Source organism: Quercus suber, unplaced genomic scaffold (genome assembly GCF_002906115.3).
Source record: "Quercus suber isolate HL8 unplaced genomic scaffold, Cork oak 2.0 scaffold_222, whole genome shotgun sequence".
NCBI classification, from domain to species: Eukaryota; Viridiplantae; Streptophyta; class Magnoliopsida; order Fagales; family Fagaceae; genus Quercus; species Quercus suber.
In genome coordinates, this window is record NW_027069680.1 from 407,833 (window position 1) to 423,256 (window position 15,424).

At 34.1% G+C, this 15,424-nt stretch overlaps 2 protein-coding genes across 6 annotated transcripts; one reads left to right on the top strand and one right to left on the bottom strand.

The window, feature by feature from the left end:
• Nucleotides 1–1,908: 1,908 nt before the first annotated feature.
• Nucleotides 1,909–4,648, top strand: LOC112032555 (phosphatidylglycerophosphate phosphatase PTPMT2). The gene is made up of 6 exons (XM_024065324.2): nucleotides 1,909–2,340; nucleotides 2,670–2,792; nucleotides 3,118–3,211; nucleotides 3,309–3,391; nucleotides 3,691–3,780; nucleotides 4,087–4,648. The coding sequence occupies exons 1-6, from the start codon at nucleotides 2,137–2,139 to the stop codon at nucleotides 4,351–4,353; spliced, it is 861 nt and encodes a 286-aa protein (XP_023921092.2). The 5' UTR covers nucleotides 1,909–2,136; the 3' UTR covers nucleotides 4,354–4,648.
• Nucleotides 4,649–9,338: 4,690 nt separating this feature from the next.
• LOC112032553 (NAC domain-containing protein 75) lies at nucleotides 9,339–15,296 on the bottom strand. Of its 5 annotated transcripts, none has more exons than XM_024065320.2 (7): nucleotides 15,179–15,296; nucleotides 13,688–13,887; nucleotides 13,266–13,443; nucleotides 12,449–13,008; nucleotides 11,597–11,884; nucleotides 10,972–11,085; nucleotides 9,339–10,022 (listed from the first exon to the last, which is right to left on the bottom strand). In XM_024065320.2, the coding sequence occupies exons 2-7, from the start codon at nucleotides 13,808–13,810 to the stop codon at nucleotides 9,933–9,935; spliced, it is 1,353 nt and encodes a 450-aa protein (XP_023921088.1). In that variant the 5' UTR covers nucleotides 13,811–13,887; nucleotides 15,179–15,296; the 3' UTR covers nucleotides 9,339–9,932. The 5 variants fall into 5 exon arrangements, with proteins under 5 accessions (XP_023921088.1, XP_065636060.1, XP_065636059.1 ...); XM_065779988.1 differs by lacking the exon at nucleotides 15,179–15,296 and adding an exon at nucleotides 14,615–14,754; XM_065779987.1 differs by lacking the exon at nucleotides 15,179–15,296 and adding an exon at nucleotides 14,339–14,580.
• Nucleotides 15,297–15,424: the final 128 nt, after the last annotated feature.

Genomic DNA, 15,424 nt, shown 5'->3' on the forward strand with positions numbered 1-15,424 from the left:
TTACTTTGATGCATGCTAGAGTGAGAGTATGGTCAATATGTAAATACATTGGGTAATCGCATGTGAGGTGTTGGGAAAACTATTCATTAAGATGGAATCCATAATCTTAATAACAAATATGAAATATCTCATTGAGACAGATGTAATGAGAATTGATTATTTAGAATATTAGACTTATCTATTTTAGTAAAGAGTTACTAAAACATTTATATTCAATTAAATTATATTCTATAAAAATATAAAAATAATCAAAAGATTAAATTGGGGACTCGAGGATTTAAGATGCATTGTTAATAAAGTGACATAAACCTTATGTTTTTATTTCACAATGTAATATTCCAAGAGAATGGGGGAGTGGTATTTCATTAAGCATTTGAGGAGTGTCATCTTACAAATCCTAAGGGAAGTTAGTGGAATTTACCCAAATCTTATCTATCTAGTATTTTACTCTCTCAATAACTCTAAAACATAAAATTTTTCATAATGGGCAAGGCTTGGTCCAGTGTAGCACTGGACCAAAGTCGTGTTCTTTCATCAAAATGTTCACAACTTTTGAAGTGGAAGGTTATTATAGATGTATAAAAAAAAATGATAGAATTAGTAGTTTTAATGAAGTAATGTTACATTAATCACAATTTATTATTTCAATCGATTATAAATAAAAATTGTGAAATGTATTGAATATGTGACATTATTTTATTATTTTTTCATAAATCTTACTGAATTGTGGTGGCTCTAGGAATTTTTTCCAAAGTAGTCATTAAGAAACTTAAATGATACAAAATCTAATAAAATGAGAACTTCATATATTGAGAGAAAAAAAAAAAAAAAAAAAACTCAAATACATAAAGTTTTACGATTTTCTTTCATGAGTTTTCTTATTTTGAAATCGTTGTATGATTATCTCTTTATCAATGCTGCAAGTTACAATTCTTTCAAAATTTTAGTTCAATAAAATTTTTCTTGAGCTTTTTCTTTTTGTTTGTAAGGGCTTAATATATTGTTAAGGGGGACCAAAGTTTAAGGAAAAAATTTGGCTACAAACTTAATTGTAACCTAAGGTTACAACTCTTGCTAAACAAATATGACTACATATTTTGAAAATTTAGTCATTGAATTGCATATTCTTTATATTCTTAAAAAATATGTCAAATTTCATGCTAATTGGATGTTATTTATAATTCGATCCTTAAACTTATTTTTTTATGTATAATTTTAGACTACAAAAACTCAAAATTTAAATATTTTATTGATGACATAGCTATTGATCTTTGATCTTATTGAAAGTTTGCAAGTATGGAGGATATAAAAAGAAAATGCAATCTAATGGTGAATTTGTTAAAATTCACATCCAATAATAAAAAAAAAATTTTAAATGGAGTTGTAACCTTAGTCTCCAACCAACTTTGTTACTAAATTCCCTCAAAAAAAAAAAAAGTTTGTTATCAAATTTTGTCCAAAGTTTAATTATGTTAGGCTTAAAAAAAATTTAGAGTAGTCATAAAATGTTTTTAAGGGTAAAATAATCATAATTATTTAAATAATAATAATAATAATAATAATAATTAAGGGTAAATTAATCATAATTTAAAAAATATATACATATGTATAATAATAATTTTCTTTTCCAGGTCAGGATGATCCTGTGACTACCATGCTTTCAATGTGAAACTGCCCCAAACCAAACCTTAAGAGAAAGTTATAGACAAAAAAAAAATTTGATAACTAGTAATATGGTTAATCGTTAATAGTAAATAAAAAATAATATTAATAATATTGAGTCCAAATAAANTTTTTTTTTTTTTTTTTTTTTTTTTTTTTTTTTTTTTTTTGGGATAAAGACACTCATATCTATGTATACTATTTTTTGAGTACTCATTAAGTTTCCACACATATATATATTCGGTTCCCTGTAATATCCGATTCCCTCTCACGTCTCTCTCTACTCTCCAAAATTAGAAAGCAGTCCCCAAGTTTGCATTATTTACAAAATTCGAAAAAACAAAATCCTCCGACTCCTCTTTGTCTCCAAATTCCGACGAATAAGCAAAAAAAAAAAAAAAAAAAAAAAAAATTATTATTATTATTATTATTAGTAGCGCAAGAAAGTGGTAGTGGCGGTGGTGGGTTTATCTGATGAAGATCGAGGAATTAGAGGAGTGTGAGGATGGAGCAGACGACGGCGTTTCGGGGAGGCAGATTGAGATTGTGAGGAGCGTTGACGCCAAGAGAGCCATCGTCGGAGCCGGTGCTCGGATCCTCTTTTACCCTACCCTTTTGTATAATGTGCTTCGCAACATGATCGAGTCCGAGTTCAGATGGTGGGACCAAGTTGACCAGGTCATTCATCGCTGCCTCTTGCTCTCAAATGTTTCCCAATTTTTTTTTTTTTAATTTTTTTTTTAATTTTTGACTGATTGATTTTACCACCAAATGAAAAGAAAAGAAATTAAGGTTTTGACTATTTTGCATTGGGAATTAATTGACTTTATTATTATTATTTTTTTTAAAAAATTTGAATTTGAATTAAATTGTTGCTCTGATTTCTCACCAACCATTCCAAACAAGGGTTATGCTTGTGGGCTTAGGTGATTGGTGTGTTTTGTTTGTAGAAGATGAGAGTCGTAAATTTGTTTAATTCGCTAATCTCATTTGTTGTGTTTTTTTAGTTCTTGCTGCTGGGTGCGGTTCCATTTCCCAAAGATGTTCCACGGTTGAAGCAGCTTGGTGTGGGTGGTGTCATTACTTTGAATGAACCTTATGAAACTTTGGTTCCCACATCCTTATATCTTGTATTCTCTCTCTACTCTCTACCATTTGTTTCTTTATTCACTTTTATTTGGATCTTATGAACTAATATAATCACTATTGTCATATCATTTTATGATTAGGCGTAAAAAACCAAAAAAAAAAAAAACAAAAAATGTATATGCTTGGTTTATGGCTTAAAAGTATAATTTTATTTCCCGTTTTGGTTTCGCGGAAAATTTTATAAATTTATTGAATGGAGGCATCTATGTGAATAACAGAATGTTGATTACTTAGCATTTTAAATCAGAATTTCTATTTCACTGCTGGAGATACACTTGTTCTTCCTAATTGATTAATGGTTCTCAGGCCCATGAGATTGACCACCTAGTAATTCCCACAAGAGATTATCTCTTTGCTCCTTCATATGTGGATATTAGCCAAGCTGTGGACTTCATTCACCGTGAGTGAATTTATCTCTCTGCTTTTGTCATAATTCCTTGGCTCTGTGGTGTGTTGATGAAAGTTAATTTTATTTTCTGTTTGCTTTATGGATGCAGAGAACGCATCTTCTGGTCGAACTACGTATGTTCACTGTAAAGCTGGGCGAGGGAGGAGTACAACCATTGTTCTTTGCTATTTGGTAATATTCCATTCCCTTGCATAGGTTGCATGTTGATTTGGTTTTGAAAATGTGCATATTGGGATCTGAATATCTATATCTAGATATGCCTTTTGGATCATTGTTTTTATTTTTTTATTTTTTGTAAGTGTTCCTTTGGACGTCATATATATATTTTAAAGTTTTAGCCCAAAGGGGAGAGAGAAAGGGAGATTCAAACTAGTGAACTCTACTTCATGTAGCGTGGTTCTCAATCAATTGCTACCCCTTAGAGTTGGATCATATGAACGTTGCAGAGTTGATTTATTTACTTTTTGCAGGTGAGGTACAAGCACATGACACCTATTGATGCCCTGGAATATGTGCGGTCTAGAAGACCTCGGGTGCTGCTAGCGCCTTCACAGTGGAAGGTAAGTAATAAGGTGGCCTAAAAATTTCAATGTGATGGAGAATGTCTGTAAGTTCTGAAAAATTTCAGTCCCCATTCCCCTTCCCTTTTCATCTTTAGGGAAAAATTAGTTTGGTGGCACTCACGATGGCACTGGAATATGGAGAATGTTGTTGTCGCCTCTTTTATGTCACCTTGCTTTGTGGGGTTGAGATGTGTTCTTGTCCAGTCTGTACAAATTTGTGTGTGTATATATATATATATATATATTTTGGGTACAAAATAACATTTTTCTTGTTGTTTCTGTGTCAATGATTATCATAAGCAGGCTGTTCAAGAGTACAGCAATCGCGAATCATCTACAATTGCATGCTCTCCTTCAGGGGATGCAGTTCTGATAACAAAAGCTGATCTTGAAGGATATCACGGCAATTATGATGGTCATACTGGTAAGCAGCTGGCCGTGGTCCCCAAAGCAGCAAAGGCTCGGCCAATGATAGCAAGGCTATCTTGTTTTTTTGCATCCTTGAAAGTTTCTGGTGGTTGTTTACCAGTGTCTAGGCAGCTGCCGGTTGCAGAGGCACGTGCTTGCTAAGCCCTTGCACATCACAAATATGTAAGGGCCTAGTTACTTGTACAGGAGCATTATGGACATAAGTACAGAAATTTTATTGATTTCCCAGGTTTGCGGTAGCTTTGTCTTTAAGAGAGAGAGAGGGAGAGAGAGTACGGCAGATTTCAAGATTGTGTGTAACACTGTATTCATGTTGAGGCGTGACTCGCAGTTTCACTTGTACACTGTTGGATCAATTTTTTTCATTTCCATAATCATTTTGCTTATGTACGTCCTGGTTTGTGCCAATGGAATAAATGAGTTATTGCCTCAGAAAGATTACGAGATTTGAATTGATGGTGTGGTCAAAAGGAGTTTTTTCACAGCTCATGTTGACAACGGAAAGGCTGCAAAGATTGAAGGTTAGTCTTCTTTACTTGCTAATATCACAGGCTGAACTCTTGGAGATGGGACTTAGATACCGTCTGTCATCTTCACATGAAACTCGACCTTCAATTTAGCAAGGTAGTTAAGAGAAGTCTAGGGACAATTTCACAATATTATCTTTTCCCGTTTACGCTTGAATTTGGCAATTAAAGGTTGAAACTTATATTTTCCCATTTTGATTTGAGTAAATAACTGCAGGTCGTTGCGGACAGAAACTCCTATAAAGTCTCTTGGGACCATCATCGGTGTTAGTACCTGACTACTTCCTAATTTTCAGCCCTGCCAATTCGGGCGCCTTTGGAGTTTGGTGACTACATGTTTTTCTATGCCCTGGGACCAGTTGCAGGGTACTTGCAAAGAAAAAAGAAGTGATCTTTTACAGTTTACGAAGGACTTTCAGTACAATTTTCAAACACGTAGAGAGTAAAAGCTTCTCACATAGATGAGATTATGAGAATGAGATCTCTTATTCAGCAAGAGAGAGAGAGAGAGAGAGAGAGAGAGAGATCTAGAGCCTATCTGAGCCGCTTGACCCATTTCGTGCGTGAAGCCTACTATTAGACACTCTCCATTTACTTTGAAATGGAGAGGATCCAAATCCAGTTTTCAATTGATATTTGATACAAAGTTTAATTAGTAAAGTTTTCCTTAATGGATTTTGGGAGCTTAGAACGTTCACAATGGACAATGCACAATTTTATCCAAACTTAATATAAAAAAAAAAAAAAACTAATTTTACTATTTTAGCTTTGTTTATTTTCACATGGCCACATGGTTTTGCATCAAAACTCCATTTTTTTTCAATCTATTTCTAATTAAACAAGTTATTATTATTATTATTATTATTATTATCTAATATTTACTTCTCTTGCCTCTCCCGCTCTACTTCATTGACCGATGCTGCCATTGCCAGCAATCATACAACCCCAAAGGCAACGCCATCTGTTACTGCCACCACCTAAGCAAACCCTGAAATCTGCAGGCGCCACTGCCACTCTTGACCACCGTACACAGTGGCTGAATCACCTACAAACCTGATTCATCCCCCACCCAAAACCCCACTTAACCAAGCATACAAACCCAATCCATGCTTCACCTTGAAACCTGAACAACTACAGCCAGTCCATCATGAAGCCATCAAAGACCTAGACACAACCAAATCAATCTATCGATCACATTCCCCATATGCCCAAGCTCACAATTCCTTGGTCTAGAGATGACAGAGAGAGAAAGCAGAGGAGTGAGAAGAGAAGGGAGGCTCGACCACAGCTGAGTTCGAAGAGCTTTGACCATTGTTGGGTAAGAGAGAAAGCATGGAGGTGGGAGCTTCAATCATGGCAGGGTGGAGAGAGCTTCAAAAGAGATAGATAACTCACTTTGTTAAGTTACAGCACCGTTCAGATTTGGCCATGCACTGTTACTAACATTTTGTTTTGCTTATGGGTTAGTTAGCCTAATTTTAGCCAAATTAGTCCAATGCTAGTCCATTACTAATGCTCTAATTGGGTTAGTTTATGGACCATGACTAATTATTAAATATTCTTGAAATACGATAAAATGGTACTTTTCTTCTTATATTTATGATAAATACTCTTAATTAAATTTATAGTGAGGTCTACATTGAGTATGAAAGAAAGGAACATTATGTTACTATGTTCCAAGAGTAACTACTTATTTTCCTATGTACCATATATTAATTCTACGTATATAAATTTGAGATGGTGAATGAGGTTTGAGATGTTTTTATTCGTGAGTAAATTTACTTAAAAAAAAATGTATTAATGTATGAGTAACTAGTACTTTTATTTGTTCTTTTTCTAATCAAAATTTCATAATTCAGTAGCTTGTGGTAAATTCTTCTCAATATAAATTTACATTTAGGGTTCTGGTGTACAATTTTAAAGCTTTTGTGTGTGTGTGTACGAATTCTTGTCCTGTGCTTGAAAATTATAATAAAATCTTATGAATACCCACAATAGCATATTTTATACAAATATATCTCACATTCTTATCCAACCTTATCTTCACTGGTTTTATGTAATATTAAAACTTTGTTTTTGGTAGGAAAGGAGAGTATATATTATTAAAACTTTGTATCCAACATCTGAATAGCATGCAATTTTAATCGCATTTGTTGGGTACCAATTGGCCCATTATTCCGTACATTAAAAATAAAATGACATTATTCCTTCCGGCTCAAAGGGAACAATCGCCAATTCCTTCTGATATTGCCGTAGCTTTCTCAAAGAAAATTCCCTTGTGATATTAGTACGTTGAATTAGAGAGTCGGATTATGTAGAATAATTGCTTAATATAAACCAATCGTTTTGCTGTGGTGATTAATTAATTCGTATATCACTAATATAAAAATCCAAGTTGCCGATATGTCTACTCATGCAAAGTATGCTCAACAAACCATCCTAACTTTCAACCACTTCTTCAAGGATGTGCATGCTAACTCCCCTGCTGCTAGGCGCCAGCTACCGTGTGATTTGTACAATTGACTAATTACAATTAATGGGCCATGCCACAATATATATATATATATATATACATTTCATGATCAAGACACCTCCCCCCACCCCATATATATATATATATATATAAATATAAGCTTCTAATTTGCAACAAGCAGTGAAAGGTGTGAGCTTTGTATTTGAAAAGCAAGCTTGTGGAAGAATCCCAAAAAGTTGGGTATGGCCATGTTGTGATATTCCTCCTTGCACTACAACAATTCTTCCTGCAACTTCTTTATGGGACCAAAATCAGCACACCAGGAGAAAAACCTTATACTCTACCTATATGGTCTAATTAATGGGTACTCTTCCCCCTTTCAAAATCTTCCATAAAGTGAGAGAAATGAATATCACCTTTTTATGTTGAGCTAGACATGTCCTTCCTTTATTTTTATATTGCATGTCGAAAGAGACACAGACACACTCACTCCTATTTTCCCTGCACCATCCCTTATAGGATCTTCCTTTATTTTTCTTGTTTATTTACCAAAATATTATCCCAAATGAAGTATACCACTGTGTTTGGATTCTCCCACACCTTATAAAATGACTCATATTACTCCCTTTACATTCTCTGCTTATGGTCATGGTCAGTAAAAATATTTTGATGATAGGAATAGGACAATTTAATTTCAATCAGGGCTGGAGATGCTTAATTGTCATTTCAAAACGTAAAGTTTATTCTTGTCCTCTCATTCTTTATTCCTTTCAGAAACTACGATGAAGCTGCCTTGCCTCCAGTGTTGATTTTAACTTTTTTCATGCACGTCCCATGAAAGAAAAGATAGCATGCACGTTACACACACACACACACTCTCTCTCTCTCTGCCTCTCATGGGATAAACACACCTTACTCTATAATACTGCAGGAAAAAAGCTCGAATCTAGAATAGAATAAAGCAATAAAGAAGTCATTACTCAAATAACAAAAAACAAAGACCGACTTAAAATGTGAATTCTGTTGCTACCATGTAAAGATTCGATACTTCCAATAATAAATTTTAACTTCGTTCCCTCCTTTCTGATAGTAGACCCAAAGAACTCATTATACGCCTTTTAATAGAATGACAGCCACTTAAAAAAAAAAAAAAAAAAAAAAAATCTTCAAGCATGATATGATAGTTTAATCAAAATAATTAAGGATGTTCACTCCATTTATGTAGCAGTACTGTACCAATTTTTCACTTTAAATAATGGAGTGGCACTGGTTAGACAAAATTATCAAACATAAGGGTATATATTAAAAAACCAAGAGGACCTAAAAATTTCCTTTTACCATACTTTTTATTAAGCAGACACTGGTACCAATAAAAGCTCCCATGAAGGTCTTATCTGGGAGAGGAAAGCAGTTCAGTTAGTTTCCACTAGGATAATTGGTATTTAGCATTATGTGTACTCTGAATAATGCATAAAATGTAACATGGTAATATAAAAATTATGCCATATACCATCAGAGTATATTCATGATTACAAAAGGAGTCTCAAGTTTGAGGATGAGATGAAACATTTCAATTTATATGTAGTAGAATAACTCAAGTTCCAATATATATTTGATAATTTCAACAAAAACTTACTTTAAATTTTACTCTATCTTCCGGTAGATTACGAATAAATTCAGGTAAACATAACCTAGAATCTAGAAACAAGACCTAATTGAACTGTAGAAAGATTTTTCCCTGCATAAATTCAAGTAATGCCCACTTGACACTACTACTATATCATCAATAAGAACAACATAAAGGCATATGATTAGGCATACATTCTTTCCTCCGGAAAACCAACTCTTCTTTAGGAAATTAAAATAAGTATCTTTATGTATGTGATTTTTATTAAGGAAAAAAAGAAAAAGAATAAGAGATGGATGTCAATAAGCTATGACCAACCCAGTTGATTTGATCTGTCAATTAGACCAGCTATATAATGCCTGGAATTTTGCAAAGGCTATGGACTTCTAAAATCCATGTCACATATATATATATATAAAAAGAGTGAGAAGAACCAATACGTCTCATTGAAAATTTCCCAAATTATGAAAAGATGTGGAAAAGTGAATCATCAATGAGATAAATTAAACAATTCCTTAGGGCATCTTCATTTCTATAAAGGGAAATCATATGAAGCCCTATATATTCATATTTTACTAACAAAGTGATTAATCACAGCACAATTAACAACGTATTTGTTGCAATTTGCACAAACTCTTTGGTATTTTCTTCGTAAAGAACAAGAAAGAGAAATTATACAAACATCTTAAAATAATAAAATAATAAGAATAACCATAAAGATGATATTGTAATCATAATGGTGATGATTTTCATGCAGGATGGATTTGCTTTGGGTCTTTGGTTCTTCTTCTATTTGTCAGAATAGATTGCAGCCTTTCTTGGTTTCTTTTCTTTTTCTTTGTTTTTTCTTTCTTTCTTTTTCCTTTTCTTCTTTCTCCCTTTCTTTCCAACATGGACTGTTGCACAGTTAGTTCGGTTGAGAGCCATCAAAGCTTAGCCAGGCTCCCCCAGTAAAAAGAAAAGAAAAAGTGCCAACTATAGATGGTTCCATGGCCTCATGTTGAAAAGAACTTGAGGAAGGTTTCAAATACTAATGATGACGATAATGATGTTGTCTGTAATGTTGTTTTTTATTCTCTATTATATTTTGCTCCTACCCATGATGATCCGGGTTGTCAGGGTCAGGCCAGAATGAAGAATACTTCAACCATTCTGCCTCTTGAGGATTTGTGATGGATGATTCCTGCAACAAATTAAATGCAAGCCAGGCATGTGAAGATTAGCATTAATTAGAGATGGAATATAATACAATATATATACAGTCTACTTAAGAAACAACAAGAAGCTGCCTCTTTAATCCTTTTCCCTAGCAATCAAAATGTCTGGTGTTGTGTCTTTCTAGTAAGGCCACACATTACAAAAGATACAAGTCACTATCATTCCTCTCCTTTCAAAAGTGGGAAAAAGAAAGACAATTCCTTAAATTATATACCTAATTATGACCCTTTTAGTGCTATTTATTGTCATTTGAATAGCATGTTAACAGGCAAGTTATTGAAAAGAAAAAGCCCTGGGAAAAGTAGTTTGTAGTTTAAGTTTTTCAAAAGAAGAATAAGGAGAGGATCTTTAGTCTCTTCTGGTTTCACATTTTCTTATTACTATATTCTTAGGTTTCCTATTTTTTTGATCTGATAAAAAACAGATCAACCCAGAAAATGAAAAAGGAAAAAAAAAAAAAAAACTGTTATATCTAGCTGTTAAAAATAAAATAAGTACAAAAGAAGCAAAAAGAGTGTACAAAAGCAGCTTCAGTTCGTGCTTTTAATTTTCCCTTGAAATTTTTCAACATAACTCGCTCTTTCCATGCATTTAGGTAGAAAAGATTGCCTATAGAGTCTTGATAAGCTAGGTTAGGTGCTTCAATCTCTAGCATTTGGAAAGGGGGGGGGGGGAGGGGGGTGCTGGGGGAGGGGAGATAAAGTGTAAAGAAAGAAAAAAAAAAAAAAGAAAGTGCTTCTGGTTTCTCTCTTTAATTTAAATTATATCAATAAAGGAATTTATTTATCTTTCTTTTTGTCCTTTTTAATCCTTATTTACCTTTTCTTTCTTCTCTCCCTAGTTGCAATTATGAAAAAAAAGAAAAAGAAAAAAAAAGGGCTTATGGATTTCAGGGTCAAAAAGCTCATACTCACTTCTTTGATATTAGTTGAAGTGCAACCCATTATGAGTTCCTCTAAACCTGATGCAGACCTTCCTCCAAGTTTATGATGCTGTTGCTGCTGCTGCTGCTGTTGTTGTTGTTGCTGCTGTATTTATGCATTCAAAAGACAAGGACAAAGAACAAAAGAAAAACACATCTTAATCATCATGTCTTCAACAAGGATATAAAACTATAAAGACAATTTCATGTTTGTAATTTAGCAAACATCAAAAGCAGCTTGACTCACAGAGTCTGCCACATGAAAACCACGACTCAGACTCAACTGGATTTCGGTTAAAAACCCAGAAATATTACCAAATTGCAACTTTTAGTTTATGCACGTTCAAATAAATTGTATCATTAGTCTTTACCGGTGTAACTCGGTCTTAGTTTTCGACTCTTGCGGCTCCCTCACTTTTTTACATTTTCTTTTATCTTATATACCTCACTTTAGTACTAGAAAATAGTATTAGCAAACAAAGGAGAAAACTACACCGACTAATAATGAAGTACATATTTAGGAAACACATCTACCAGTAAAAGTTGGACCTTTGTGACCTGAATATGATCTTTATTTATTTATTAATTAAATTTAATTCAGACAATAGGTTGATTACCTGGAAATTCTCATTTTGGAGCATTATTCTGGGGACATGGTACGGGTCTTGATCGAGAATGATAGAGGTGTGATGGAGTGGAGGTGGTGAAATGATGGTTGAAATGGGATGTGAAGGTCTGCTGATGTGGAAGGCTGTAGTTGCAAGCTGATGGTGTGCATGGTGATGTTGTTGCTGTTGGTGATGGTGCTCATGGGCCATAGGATGTGGCCTCTGATGATCTCGCAACTCTTCGCACGTGCCTGATGCCGGTGCTTCCCTTGCTGTTGAAGCCTCAGCTATCCCTACCTGCAACAGACAACACCCTTATGAAGCAGTTTGCTAGCTAGTCCATTTTCAGCTTCCCTTCATTTCGCTTTAGTTCTATTTTCTCTCTTTATTGTTTTTCTATTTGCCAGCTTGGGCATTTATTTCAATTTAATGTAGCCCTTTTGGTGGGTAAACAAGCTTTAGTTAGCTGACAATGCTAATCAAGAGAGGTCCATAGAGTTTTCATGCTGCATATGCAAGCAATGGGTATGAGAAAAGCAACCCTAAAACTTTTTGAGTTCTTTAAAAATAATAATAATAATAAAAATATTTGAGAAGTATATGACTAGTTTGATGTCAAAATCTAATTACTTCTAGATGCTGAAGATCAACAATTCAACATGCTAATAGTGATGTGATTTAATTCATCTAAATTTTATTTAGCCGAAAAAGACAAAAATTTCAAGCAATATGCTAATTTCAACACCCATATATTATATATGTTTATCATTGATTAGTGTTTAATTGATAAAGAAGATGCATGGAAGTTTCAGATGTTGGAAAAAAAAAACATTGAATGAATTAATTAAGAAATAAATGTACCTCATCAAAGCTTTTCCTGAGTGGGGCAAAGCTGAAATGGTCAGATTTTAACTGTTGAATGTCAATGGCACTGTAACCTGATATTGGAGCAACCCCAGCTGCAGACATTTCATCTCTATGAGGAACTACTTCCTTGGAAGAACAACTTCCACTACCACTATCTCTCCTGCTATTGGGGTCACAGTTTCCTTCGCCAGTGGCTGCACTCCTATCAGACCAATTGCATTGTCTTGGCTGTGTCTGATAGAATATCTTTGAGACAACGAGCTCCCCTTCTTTCTCTTCTTCATGTTGACCAAGGTGGTATTGATGCATGACCCAGTTGGTCTTTTCGGGTTTTCTGTTTTTGCCAAAATTTGTATAAAGGACTAGTATTTTCTTGCACCCTTTTTGCTTGCCATTCACCATTACGGGCCTAGTTTTGCCAGTCTTGTGCCACCTTGTTTCACCACCTTGCAAGTCACATTCGGTTTGAATTTTTCTTCTCTTTCTTGTCCCAGTTGTGTAAGCTTTCGATGGTCTATGGAAGAAATGCCTGCTCAAACCATCTCTTGTGACTCCTGGAATTAATGTGAATGAAGCATCAGCAAAAATCAAAGTTAGGTTGACTTAGGTGTAACAAACTTGCAGACAAGTGGGGTTCTTCAAAGTCGTAACAAATATAGGAACAGCTAGCATGGTGTACTTATAACATACCCAATGCATGAAGTTTCACTTGGTTTGAGACCTAATGTTTTAGTAAAACCTAACAGTATTAAATAATGCTAGTGTTAACATATCCAGCACAAACACATAGATAATATTCAAGTTTTCTGACCTGGAAGTTTTTCTGGATGGGTATAGCAAATCCCATCTTCTCCTTCAATAGTTGGGATAAACTCATCTATCAAAGGGTGAGATTTCATGTCTTTGGCCTCTACCTTTGCTTCAAGGTGTTCGATCAATTCTTGGTCTGTAGGATCAAATTTCACTCCTGCAGGTAGACCTAACCAATCCTGTAAACTCAATTCAAACTCAAGTAAAAAATCAAAGCAAAAGAGAGAGAGAAAAAAGAAAAAGAGGGTCCCTTTAATTAAATTTTGATTTGTTTTTATATGAAAAGAAATGATTGTGAGAATAATATTTGTATCATAATAAAACAGCAAGCATATTTCTTTCTTTCGTGATTTCTCATATGTTAAAAGAAAAAAAGAAAAATCTTTATGTTTGAAGCCAAGAATATTATGAGATTTTCCGTACCGGCTTTCCCTCAAGCTTGTGTCCACAACCGGGACAGTGCTTGGATCCACACATTTGATGCTCTTCAAGCTTGGCATCGATGAGATCAGAGCTGCTGATGGAGCCCAAACTACTCTTATTCATTGCTCTTTTCACGTACTGAATATATAGCAGCTATCTTTTTTCCCTTGACTTGAAATCTCATATCCCAGCTTTGCTCTCTATATTGATAGAAACCATAACTTTGATTGAGATCTGATGCTTCAGAAGTAAAGGGAAAGAGTACAAAGAAATAAAATTTCTGGGTATTTCTACTTCTACAACAGTTTTCTAAAATATGAACTTGGACTGTTGTTTCAAAAGGTGTATATATATATAAACAAGAACAAGCTCAACCAAAGTCTTCCCCACCCCCCCCCCCCCCCCAAAAAAAAGAAAAAGTGTTGGATATATATAGTAACTAAAAAAAAAAAAACTGATTGATTACATGTTCTTAGAATACACCAATCAACCAATTCAGTCTAAATAAAGAAATTCAGGAAATCAGATGAGAAAATATATGCCCAGGATAGGAAATACAAATATTTCCTAGGAAAAAACTTGTAAAGAGAAGAAGAAGAAGAAGAAGAAGAGGAAAAAAGGAAACTGTCACAGTGGGATTGAACTATAAACCTGCTTTAACCATGAAAAACACCGGAATTCCCTCTCTGGCTACTTTAACTGAAGCAAGTGCCTGTCTTTGTGTGTGTTTCTGTGTAAGAGAGGAAAAAAAGGAAAAGGTACCCTCAAACCTACATACCAACTTTAAGCCTTTGCCAAATTAAGAAGCGCATGTAGGCGGTTTGAGAGAGAGAGAGAGAGAGAGAGAGAGAAAGAGAAAGAAACAAAGAAAGAATAGAGAGAAAGAATAGAGAGAAGAGAAAGAAGAGAACAGGATAGAAAGAAAACCTGGTTGGTATTTTGTTTTTCTAAAGCTCAAGGGGGCTCTCCTTCACCTTTGTTTGAGCCTTGACTACAAAAGCAAAAGGCAAGAAACGGCCTTCACAGCTGTTTTCTAAGCCAAACATTCAAAAGCTAGAGCAACCCATCGGAATTTTTACTTATATTTATTGAAATTATAATAATAATAACATATAGTATAGGAAGAAGCAAAAAAAAAAAAAAAAAAAAAAAAACATTATAGATAAGCATTGGTTACCATTTTCATGGTAAAATGGTGAAATCGACAAAGTTAATATAACTTAAACTGTGTTAAAAAAGAAAAAAAGAAAAAAGGAAAAAAAAGAAGACTTAGTAATTTACATCACACAGACAGAAACTTTTGAGTGATAAACACGAAACGAAGGGTTTTCAGTTTCATAATTTTACATAACAGATTATAGTTGGGACTTAAGAGTACAATATAGGCCAAAAAATAAAATTCTTCATGGGGATGTTAGAAGGATAGGAAAAAAGAGAGAGGTTGAGAAAAATAGAAATAAGAGAGAAAAAGAAAGGATGATAGGAACTCACATGGGTTTTGAGCTGGAGTGCTGATGATTATGCTTTTGCCATGAATGTTGCAGAGAGAGAGAGAGAGAGAGAGAGAGAGAGGTATTAGAAGGTTGCTTGATAAGCAAGGCAAATGAGCAGTATACTTGATGGACCACCACCACCCCTTCTAATTAGAATTATATAAAATCATATAATAAAAAAAAATTCTACGAAACTTCCGGTTGAAGCACCAAACATTTTACCATAAGAATAACAATAAGAAAC

Excerpts from the sequence above, each read along its gene's own strand:
- LOC112032553 (XM_024065320.2), bottom strand. The coding sequence starts at position 13,810 with ATGAATAAGAGTAGTTTGGGCTCCATCAGCAGCTCTGATCTCATCGAT. Across the intron at positions 11,885-12,448 it reads TCAGGAAAAGCTTTGATGAG|GTAGGGATAGCTGAGGCTTC; the intron begins GTACATTTATTT and ends TGTCTGTTGCAG. Across the intron at positions 10,023-10,971 it reads CTTCAACTAATATCAAAGAA|GAATCATCCATCACAAATCC; the intron begins GTGAGTATGAGC and ends AATTTGTTGCAG.
- LOC112032555 (XM_024065324.2), top strand. The coding sequence starts at position 2,137 with ATGAAGATCGAGGAATTAGAGGAGTGTGAGGATGGAGCAGACGACGGC. Across the intron at positions 2,341-2,669 it reads GGTGGGACCAAGTTGACCAG|TTCTTGCTGCTGGGTGCGGT; the intron begins GTCATTCATCGC and ends GTGTTTTTTTAG. Across the intron at positions 3,781-4,086 it reads TAGCGCCTTCACAGTGGAAG|GCTGTTCAAGAGTACAGCAA; the intron begins GTAAGTAATAAG and ends TATCATAAGCAG.